At 41.0% G+C, this 12160-nt stretch overlaps 1 protein-coding gene across 2 annotated transcripts in view; it reads right to left on the bottom strand.

Annotated features, from left to right (window-relative positions):
- Positions 1–12160, bottom strand: part of LOC306921591 (SEC14-like protein 1) — a 43558-nt gene extending 31398 nt beyond the window's left edge. Inside the window, exons 1-2 of one of the 2 annotated variants that reach the window (XM_079498792.1) lie at positions 11813–12160; positions 9622–9711 (exon numbers count right to left, since the gene is read on the bottom strand). In XM_079498792.1, coding sequence (XP_079354918.1) covers positions 9622–9684 — 63 coding nt within the window. In that variant the 5' untranslated portion in view covers positions 9685–9711; positions 11813–12160. The remainder of the gene's footprint in view (positions 1–9621; positions 9712–11812) is intronic. The other variant, XM_079498793.1, reaches the window with a different exon arrangement.

The following is a 12160-nucleotide window of genomic DNA, read 5'->3' as shown; positions in this document are numbered from 1 at the left end:
CAGTGTCACTGTATTTCTGTGTTGATTTCTCTTGTTAACATGCTAGATAGGGCAAGGTATGACCCACTTGCAGACTCTTTCATTTGTCCTTCGATCTGCTATGAGTCCCATCTGATCCAAGTGGAGGCTTGATACACAATTGGACAAAGAACACATTTTTGATTTAATGCCGTTAAAAATGCATCCTTTAGTCTCTGCACATGCCTCAACACCCACTTCACTACTTCCAAAGATTTCACCACAGAATGCATTGCAATGGCACAATTAACTCGCACAGCAAATGTGGGGGCTGGGGATTGGCCCATGTCAACACAGAAATATAGATCCATAAGCATTTTATATAAATATATTAATTAATACAAAATTGTATTAGCATGCCATATGCTGCACTGCAGGGCTAGTTTATGCATGCATGAGTGGATGTGTGTGTGCGCGCGCACGCGACACTCAGGATGCTGAAAGCAGTACGAAGGCACGAAGCCCATCTGGCAACTACCGAATGCTCTTCTGAGTCAATCAGGAGTGTGTGTCCAGTGATGGTCCAGTGGTTAAGAGAGGGACCTCGCTTTCGGGAACCACATATTCCCCTGCACCTGCAGGGATGTTATTTCTCGGCTCTCCCCTAATCTCTTCAAAGTGTTCTACAGCCCATAATCCTTTAACCACTTAAGCCCTAGAATTGATACTTCATTGTACAAGAGTATAGCGAAAATACCAGATCTTGTAGATCTGCAATTTAATTTATTTTTAAAACTTTGAACAAATTTGTCAAAAATATGGACGCCAGGGTTAATGTGGTTAAGATAAAAATGCAAGATTTGGCCTGTAACCAAACAGGCCAAGGGGAGGGGTCGTGAGACATGGCCTGTAACCAAACAGGCCAAGGGGAGGGGTCGTGAGACATGGCCAAAGCATTTGGCCTGTAACCAAACAGGCCAAGGGGAGGGGTCGTGAGACATGGCCAAAGCATTTGGCCTGTAACCAAACAGGCCAAGGGGAGGGGTCGTGAGACATGGCCAAAGCATTTCCATGCGTCCCCAGCCCAAAACGTTGAGAACCCCTGCTATAGAGCAGCTCAATTCACTAGAAGTGTCTAGTAGTGACACCACTGAGTTATGAGAATCTGTATAAATCATATCCTCACTTACAACAAATTAAATTATTAGTAATGATGCTAAATGCTACAGCGGCTTCATTGAGCAACTCATTTGTTCCAGGAAAGCTTGCATCAATAGCAAGCAATGAACAATGGAAGGCAGCGAGGAGAGGATGTGTTCATAAGGTCGTCCAACCAAGCATGTGAATGCAGTTATACAGCTCAGGTTGTATGCCTATTGCCTAACTTACATTTCATCGAACAATGGTGTGGCTATACCTAAAACAAACACATTTTCAAGCAAGACCTATGATAGACAAATTAGAAATTAGGCTAAAAAAAGGATCAAAAGTGTAGGTTACTGGTAAATACTAAAGAATTAAAGAAACGTAATAGTAAAAGGAACACAGTGTCAAGCATGTACACGAATATATATCAAGTCTCCTTCATTCACGTCACCTCCTAGTACATTCCCTATTTATGTAATATGAGTCACTACACACACTGCTGAGGCAGACCTTACAATATGGATGCAAATATACACTACAGGTCATTGTATAAGTGGGTAGGCGTGTGCACACATTGTGCGTATGTGCGTGTCACCACAGAGCCAAGGAGAGTGGGGGAGGGATGTCACTGTGGCAGCATCTCGACCTTGCAGAGAGAGAGAGAGAGAGAGAGAGAGAGAGAGACTGAGAGAAAGAGTGTCCTTAAACCTGAATGAATTCAGCGGCAGAATCATTATGCGGTTTCACGGAGCCACACAGAACCAGGGCATCATGTACAATCTTAAATGATGATTTTATATTGCCTACAACTCATAGCCATTTAACAGCCATGAAACATTCTTGCATTTCATGTCAGTGGCTTTGAAAATAATTGAGATGTTGATGCAATATGCTGAATTAATGCAATATGCCAACAATGTTCTATGAAAACATCCACTCATTCTTAATAAGCGAGATTCTGATATCTAACAAAAATAATTAGGTTTAACATTTCCGTTAATATCTTGCAGCGCTGCATAGTCAAAGTCATGGTCGGCTTGATCAATGCAGCTCCTAGCAGCCTGCAGAAAGATACAGTATATCCTTCTCCCACTGCAGTCCATTATTAGGCCGGTCAATACATAATCATCTAAATTATGCAATTATCGCAATTATTTGAGATAATCACAATTATTTTTTGCATAATTGGCAATCATTCCCATGTTGGAAAATAACTATTAAAGGTGTCAGTGATTTCTTATGTGTCAGTGATTTGTATGTATATTTACGTTATGTCATATCTGCCTGTGCAATTTGTGATTACGAAGCCTAAAAGGCAAACAGAAATAAAAAATGTAATGTTCAATGAAAAAACCCCAATTGTGTGTGACAATTAATCGTTAACTTACATTAATAATCGTGACAGCCCTAGAAATGTCTCTTTCTTCGTAGACAGTGTGTGCTGCAATACGTGAATTGATATAGCAGGAGTTGCCCAGAGAGATTCATTGATTCATAACATTTGAGCGAAGATTCTCAACCAGAATCTAAAGAGACAAATACTGAGAAAGTGAGTAATAATCACATTAATCAATCACTAACCATCACCCAGGTCAAAAATATAGAGGCTAGGATTAACAAATTGCTTAGAATGTGGCGGTATTTTAGAGGTACGAGTGATGCAAGAGGCTTATGTGCAGATTAAGAGCAACAATGGGGTAAAGCACTTCAGGGCCATGCAGAGAACTGGGCTGTCAAGCCTTAACCAGGCCTGAGTAGAAGTGGGTCAGGACATGGTTTGTCAATTAACATGTAAGCCTGGCATACGCAGAACTACTAATTCCTGAGCTGTGGGGAGTCAAATCAGACTCAAAAATCAATCAATGCACAAATGTATTTTGAAATGTATTATTTACAAAATCTTCCGTGTGTGACCTATATTAACTGACAGAAATGGGAGGTACTAAGGACCTGAACTAGTTTAGCAAAAAACTAAGTCTGTTTCTGGGCATCAATCTTTTAGCAGCAGGTGTGCCCTATGGTCTTGTTGCACCGGGGACAAGGAGACAACTTTGTGTTTACAAACAGCAACCGACAAATACAAATTGTTCTTACCTTACCTTTAAGTAAGTGATTATAATCTTAACCAAATCTTAACTAAATCATAAAGTAGAGTAATAAGGCATATATAGGAATTTGTCTTGGTGATATTGGTACAGACGTAACAAACAATACACAATGACATTTCACAATTCAAAATATGCCATGGATAGAGGACAGCCTTGTCGTACCTTCCATTTTCATGAGTTGATGGGCTTGTTGTGGTATAGTTGATCACTAAAGCCCCATTTTATAACTGTTTTACAGCTGTGTTGTGCAGCAAAAAGAGTCCATCTATAAGCTCACAATGGGTTTTTGCCATTTAAAAAAATATATAATTTGCCTACAATGCCTATGATGATGTTTCTGAAATAGGTATGCAACCCACCCAGCAAAGAGAAACAATACAACCCAGTGCTGTGGTGCCCTGCCAAACCTTACAGGCATCAATGTGATGAGTGTGTATTTCATTAGGCTGGCCAAAGGCCTTGTTCTCACACTGGCACCATTTCAGTGACCAACACCTGGCATGAGTTGACACTAAGGTCTCAGAGGCACTTGTGACAACAGCACATTACAGGTAAACAGTGCTCTAATTTTACATTCCACAGACCAGAAGATAGAGCGCTCTGGCAACATTCAGGATGTTTAGACAGATATCTTGTGCTGTGTTTATAGACGGTTGCATCCCCTCTCAAACAAGTACTTGCCCGGTCAGGCAACCTGAAAGCAGACTCCACCTGTCTGAAAGTTTTATTTACCTGCCAGGGGCAGGTGGGCAACCCTTAATGTCACGCAACGCCTGCTTCGTACATAGAGGGGACAACAAAGGAGTGAACAGAGAACTGAGATCAACTCAGAAGAATAGAACGGAGAGGAGCTGAGAGATGATCCAGGAATAATGGTTAAAGCAGTCTGTCGAGTTATACCCAATTCATACTGAAACCAGCCAGTTTCATCTCCTTTGTCATTTAAAGACTTTTTCCAGTTCAACAGAGATGTGCACCACTTCAATACGAGACAGGCAAATCATTTACATCTCCCAAAGTTCCGTACTGGTCTGTGTCAGTTCTCCATCAGATACAGGGGGGGCCAGCTATGGAACACCTACTGTATACAGCAATCTCATCTAATTCTACTTCATTAAATAATTTCAAACATAAGTTTAGGACCCACTTAATTGACCATATTATTATAATTATATTTCTTTGTATCATCTCTTCTTTTCTCTAATCATGTTGTAGATAACCAAGTATTCTAATCATGTTGTTGTTGTTTTGTTCTTGTTTTATATACTGCAATCATGTATTCTGGATATTCTATATTTCTTGTACAATGTTTCATTGTGTTTTACATACCGTAGGTAGAGGCCTCGTATAAGCACTTTACCCTTCTTATATTTGTATGTTCACTGTATTGTTTATACTGTGCTGAATAAATAAATACTAAAATACTACTAACTTCCTTGTACGACTGTTGACCATGTCACTTTGCCAGAACTGATTTTCAGCCAAAATAACTATTACTAGACATCCAAATTATACAAACTAACCCAACTTGTTTAAAAGTAAATTTGCCGAAGTCCAACTACTTGACACCACTTGTACTGACGGTTGTACTTTTTTACAGTACCACCTTGTATGTTTCTGCCAGAAGAAACAGGGGGCCCTGTTTCTTCTGGCACTGGGGTGCCAGAAGACGAAACGGATATTATTATGAAATCTGTAATGATGTCACTCGTTGGCAGTCGAGTGACTAGACAGGGGCAGGGGGCTAAACTGAATAAGTGGCTAACATAATCTCTGCCACTGACTTTCTTTTAGCCCCTAATTATCTTGCCTGTTCACAGTGTTGCCCATGTGTCACACAATTAAATTCTACTCCCTTCTACTACTGTCACCGCATAGATTTTAATATCAGGTCACTCATCTGGGCACTTTTGTAAACACCATTATTAAATAATGCGTTTCAGCATTAAAAGGGCTTTAGTCAACAAATCCACTTGATTTTGAAAATAAATAAAAAGAAAATGAGTGGTGTGTCTGTGTGACAGTGTATAGTCAGGGTATGCTATATGTAAAGCCATAATTGTCCTGGCGAATGATGGTGGTAAAGAGGATTTGACTAAGAAGTACATTTCCGCTATTGTTGATAATACCCAGATGTCAGTCAGGCATCACACTGGCATGGAACGCTCTGTTTTTTCAGTCCTAGTATTTAGACTCAGGAACTTTACCCATTTCTCCCGCAATGAATTACAATGAGCACAATGCACATATCTTTCTGTATGGTGTTGGCTTTCAGTCACTCAAGACGCCCCAGCTGTTTTACTGTACAATCAACACAGGTTGATTTTTTTCCTCCACGGATGGTGAAGTCTCCTGCGTCAGTGGATGCATTCCACCACCATGACCTTTCTCCCGGGAACTGAGATAATAGTTTGAACTTTGAATGATTGGTTGTGTTTTTTACATTCCTCTGCTACTCCCTGAGGAGCTGTCGATCATGGGCTATGCAAGCAGACTACTGCAGTAATAGCAACAACAGAATAGAGTACACTTCCTGTTATTGAGACATGCCGGGTGATGTCGAGGGGCAGTGGCGACTGGGTTGGGAGGGGGTGGGTGAGTTGGGCAGGGCCTGTCGATAACCACATTGTTGCTGGACTTCCTTCCGATCGCTCCCTCTTAAAAAAATATATTAAAAAGGTCAACTTCCTCGACAGATTAGATGATTATTAAAGAGTAAAGACCAGAGTAATTTGCATGCATGCTTGCATGCATTTATTTCACTGTTCCTTCATTTTGGGTTGTGCATTATACTGTAGATCCCACATACTACTTAGGCTATAGTCTAACACTTAAAATGTGCACTGAAGTGAGGTTAACAGGGGGAACAAATCCAGTCCAAGTTTTATTTTAAGAATTACATAACTACAATTTAGGAGAAGAAAATCAACTGGCAATTTAATTTGCCCTCCGGCTGAAAAGCTACTGAGAAGCAGTCAAACTGGAACATGAATTATTGGATTCATTCTAATATTGGCCTTGAGTACACTAGCTCATAAAGACTCTTCAGACTCCATCTTAGCCCGCAGCACTTGCACTAGCCTCGGTGACCTTACAGGCATATGCAAAGGCTAAACTTATGTCATTTAGATATAGCATATATGTAGACATAGCACTCTAGTCTAGTGTATAGTATACTCATAGTTTCATTGTATAGGTATTCCATCTATTCCAGTGACAGCCATGTTAGATATACATTGAAATTATTCTCTAGTTAGTGAACAGAGCAGCTCTTTCAGACCAAGTTCAAAGAGAGACAGAGTGCATTTCATCTAGACGGGAGGAATGTGTTTAGAGGAGCGAAGAACTGACAGATTTCCAAACAACAGACTAAAGAGAGGGAGAACACCAAATTCCTCAAAGAGAAAACGTCAAACATAATCCCCCAACATAAGAAAGAGAGAAGTCATTACTGGCAAATATCTAGGAAACCTTTAAACAGGAAATGACGAATGACAATTAAAACTAAATGGCAGGCCTTCCTGCACAAATAATTCTGTCTTATATACTGTGCAGCGATAGGTTTATGTCTATGGTCTAAATTATTTCAGCTCAACAACTCGCAAAGAAAGGTTGCGCTGTGAAATTGTCATCATTGTCCATCATTGACTCACAATTGAGGAAGTATAAAAGGGGAAATTCTCAAGCAATTCTCAAAACAAGAAAGTGTTGTGACACACCATTTCCAGGGAGTTTCAATAATGAGAACGAGAAAGTGTTGTGACATACCATGATGTCTCTCCACTGGAGTCAGTGTCTGCAAAAATAGTTTTTTCCCCCGCAGAGAGGGCCACAAGACGGGACAGAACCTGTGAGGCTGTGAACCTCTGCTCCTGGCACATTAATTTAGTCACCCGCTAATTAGCCTACTGGTTCTCAACAGATTGCGAGTCAATCGTTATTTCATGCTATTTTTGACCAAGTGCAACAGTCTGTGTTGAAACGTTCCCTCGTCTGCATCTTCTGTTCCATTTAATGAGAGGTATAATGGGCCCATTGCACCCAAACCAAATGGATTCCATCCACAAAGCTTGTGTGACAGAAGTGACTAGTGAGTGAGCTTAGAGCCCATGTGAGGGTGCCAGGGTGGGTGGTGATTTACTATTCTTGCCGTTCTCTACCCTCAGCATAGCCCCAGGTGTAACAATCCAGAGCCTCCTATTTATAGACATGCTAAATCTAGCCTACAGTAAAGGGGATATATTATATAACGTTCCCATTTCCCATATCAGTCCAGGTGAAGAAAGTCGATTTCCTTGTAAGCACTGAAGCAGCACCTGTCTACAATCTAATGTGTGCTGTTTGGAAATTAAACACTGAGTGGTCAATGTTAACCAGTCAATCTAGCCAGGAGTGCAAATAGTTTACACGTACACTGTCTGACATAGACAAACCGATATCATGCAATGGATTAATTGCTTGTTTTAATCACAGCTCATCAGGCTAACTTTCACACTCACTGTAAGCCTAACTGATAGGCCGCCAGATGAGGTCAAAACATTCATGATTACTTGACTAATAGAGCATGAATTCATTATGCTATCATATCAAAGATACTTTTAGCATATTTTTCACAGACTGGCCTTCTTCATCGGGGCATGAGAGCATACAATGTCTACATCTACTAGAATCTGTGACCAAAAAAAGCTATCACTTTAAGAATTGGCATTTTCTGAAAGAACTGACACAAGTAAGACCTCCTAAACTATAAACTTTCTTCATACCACTGTGCAAAAGAGGCCTTCTAGTAGCGGTGTGTGACACAAACTATGCCACTGATATGTTAGTGCCACTCAAGTACAGTTAAGCATTCATTCTCCACTCAGCTCCCATACCAGTACCAGCAGCATCAAGAAGTCATTGTAGCGAGGTGAGAGGGTTTTTTCCACACCAAATGGTTCTAAGAATATACCAGGAGAGTCTGGAGACTCCATGACATCCTTTCCATCTACCAGGCAGCACTATAGGACTGGTAAGAAATGGTGAGAGTCTAGGAATTAAGGGAAAAGAAAAGATGGGTGAAGGGAATGGGAAAAAAGAAGAAATGACTAGGCTATTTAAAACAAAGACAGGAAATCTTCTATTGCTGCACCCTTCACACTCAGGTACATGTCCCACACAGAGAATAGAAGTAGCCGAGTCAACGTTCACCAAAAGCCTGACCTAGCACAGAATCTTTAACGCCACAAGTGGACTACAGCCGCCCAACGCTGTGGAACCACTGTTCAATATAAGAGCCTGGTTGTCTGTGCAGGCAGGGGTTGAGTGCACAGGGGGCACACACCTCACTCAACAATGTCCATGGCTGTCATGATGACCCTGTGTTAAGATCCAGCTGGATGCATGCTAGATGGTGCAGAATTAATTTGTGTGTCCTCGACACGACAGAGGAGGAAGGAGCGGAGGAAAGCCAGTTCATCCAAGCAAGCACGCTGCTAGTTTCCATGTTTACATTGCAAGCAACTCGAGAAACCAGTTTGCAGACGTACACTTTTTCATATGAACAAAAACCCACCAGCTGATATCGTTCAGGCGAGCCAGGTTTTGACGACCTGATTCTCAGACATTTTCCATATTTGAAAGAGGCTTTAAACTGTTGAACTTTCACCTCCCGTATCTGTCAGAGGTCAATGATGTAGCCATCATCAATGCTATATGTCCTGGCTATGACAAACACCCCAATTTGCTCATAGCAAACTGCACAAAAGAAGCCAGTGAAGTCAATGATGTAGCCTACCATCATCAATGCTATACATCCTGGCTATGACAAAAACACCAATTAGCTCATAGCAAACTGCCCAAAAGAAGCCAGTGAAGTCAATGATGTAGTCTACCATCATCAATGCTATATGTCCTGGCTATGACAAAAACAGCATAGGCCTACACAATGTCCCACGTTTGTATACTCTCAGGGGGGTCCACTTCAACGACGTTAGGAGTCATATTTTGCCATTTTTACAAATTCCAGTATTTAACTCCCATTTCATTTTATATGGTTATAATGTGGTTATATTCATGTAGAAAACAGAAGAAGAAATGATTATTATAACTAAAGATAGCAACAACAAAAAACAGTACATTACAGTAGTGCATCCCGTGGATGCAGAGGTTGTTGTTTTATTGCGTCCCTTAACTATGAACTGCGTTTTGGGATGCAAAATGCACCCAATTTTAATCTCTGGGGGGTCTGTCCACAGCAGTGGCACTTGCCTCTGTCAGAGAAAATCGCACACTGCTCAATCAATTCTGTCTGAAGGTGGTCTCTCTGAACCGCCCACACATCATGATTACATAACTCCCCATTTGTGCCATGCATTAATAATCATGTAGTAGAGGTCAGAACTCTGCATACAGGTAAACACACACTTACCAGCATCACAAGCTCAAATGGATGCTTGTACACCCGTACAGGTGACTGGTACTTCTGCACCATGGTGGGGATTACGGTGGCACCAACAACCTAGAGTTAAAGAAAAAACAGTGAGAGAGATAGAAAACAAATGGCTTTTGACTGTATGCGCAATGTTTGAGTAATTTAAGTTTTGGTGGGAAAGAGACAGGAGATGGTGATCTACTGTATTTGACTGGGTGCCTGAGTGCCAAAACAAATCACACCTGTGTTGTGAAGTGAGGGGCGCTCTCATCATCTTACAACATCGAGGAGGGAATTCGGTATAGCTTGGAGCAGCTATAAATGTTCTAACTCATGTTGCTATGATTAGGTGATGTAATGATGATGTAGTGGCCCTACAACAAATAGCCGATCTACAAGCTCAAAACGCGTCGCAGTGCGATGCGTTTTGAGCTTGTAGATCAGCTAATTTTGCTAAGTTTGAATTGAAATCCTGAATATTTTTTTTTGCTATTTTTGAATTGGAATCCTGAAAAGTAACCTTTTCATTTAATTTCAAATGCATTTTGTTATAGTTATGTTAACTTTATGAACTAAATACAAATACCGGGCCGCATTAAGTGATGGTGGGGGTCGCATGTGGCCCCCGGGCCGCCAGTTGCCCATGTATGATGTAAAACAAACTGTGTCAAACAAACATTAAATTCTCTTTATTGTTAATGGCATTTAATGTTTGTGTTAGGGACAAGATGACGTCAATTTTCCCTTCATTGTTAAAACAAACATTGAACTAAAGACAAACATTAAACCTGTATATAGGAGGGGCTACCGCCCCTAAATAACAGCAACACCACTGTGGCTGAGTCTGGACGCACAGTCTCCCTTAGCTCTGGTCCATAGCTCTAATGCGTTGCATGGACCAGAGCTAAGTCACCCTGTGTGCTTGACATGTAATTTAGGTAAAGGTGTGATTGGGATGTCTGTTTAGAAGCTTGTGTGCGTGTGCCAGAAGCCTATTACTAGCACTACGAAGCTGCCTGTGTGCTGATAACTAATATACTATGTTGGGAGCTGTCCTGACTCCTGAGCCATGGCCTTGGATCCATGTCCCATTGATCAATGGATGCAGTCCCCCATTCATCAAAGACTACGCACAGGGAGCACTGCAATGGTATTTCACTGCCAGAAAAACAGGGGTTGAACTAGGCAAGGCAAACTGTCAATTCTAATGGAGAAGTCGTGTTAAGACAAGCACAAATATGGCAAAACAAAACTACAGTATGTCAAGTAGGTCAATGTACAAAATCTTGTGAGGTCAGAGCAATTAGGAAAAACATACAGTATATACTATGATTATAATTACTGGTCTGTAGATAAATTCCAATTGACTGAATGAAATACAGTCAAATTAATGGCAGAATGACCATGTTCAATCAGCAGTGCATTCACTTGCCCACCTCAAAACACACAGCAGAAGCTAGAAAAGAGGACCTGCCTGAATGAGTGAACAGTGTGGCACGTGTACAAGTTACAACAGTAGGAGCGTTCTAGATGTTGTTTTAAATGTTCCAACCAAACCGTGTGAATGGGAATGGGATGCTGCTGCCTTAAGGAGGGCATGGCTGTCATTCCAGGTAAATGTATACAGAGCCCAAATGTGAGCCAAGCTTAAACAAAATGTATGACAAGAAGTCAAGGACAAGCTATTTTATAGTTTGCACAGCATAGCATATGCTGATACATGAATTTATGTTTTATAGCCTATAGTTTATACAACTCCCGCAGCTGCTGCAGTAGGATGGATGATGCTCTTAAGTCTTAACGCTACAGAATTATTTCACAAGGGATCATCAGGGTAAGCATAAACAGGAGGATCGAAGCTATAAACAAACTAACACGAAAGGAACACAAACACGAGTCTCTCAGTATTGTTTCTCTCTACAACGTAAATGTATATTTACCGTCATGTTTCTGGTTCTGTAAGCAACTTCACAAACAGATCAAACAAAATGAGAACCATGCAAAGATTGTGTTCAAGAAATAACTGGTGCTTATTTTTTGTCATCTGTCAGACTGTCATCAAGAAATGGGGACATTTAAGTCTTAACATCTTTCTTAACATATCTTTCCAAGGTAAATAAATACATAAAATAAAAACAGAGACCCTCTGCTGTCCAAATTCAGTGACGATTGAAATTAATTAACTCACCAGGAAGCAATTTAACGGCAAAAAATAATCTTTAGTTTACACAAATTCCTCCTTCGTTGGTTCTTGTGAAAATGGTACCCGAGGTGGTATCTGTCCATTCCAAGCATAGAGTATGATTCCAAGTCCCCATACGAGGCTTTCTAGTTCGCCGGGCGGTGAGCAGCCACCACCGGGGGAGGGAGTAGCTTTGTTATGCTAAACTAGTAACCTCGCGTCACCAGGCTTTACTAAACTAGTGTGTCACCAAGCCATAATATGACGAGATCATCAGCGCCTGGATTTGACTGTGAGTTATCCCCACAGTAACAGAATCATAACTCGCTGGGCTTTCTCACGGACGGGGCTCAC

This window comes from Electrona antarctica (assembly GCF_951216825.1).
Source record: "Electrona antarctica genome assembly, chromosome: 4".
Classification (NCBI taxonomy): domain Eukaryota; kingdom Metazoa; phylum Chordata; class Actinopteri; order Myctophiformes; family Myctophidae; genus Electrona; species Electrona antarctica.
Note: the sequence above shows the minus strand (reverse complement) of the source record. Positions and strands in the feature narration are given on the sequence as shown.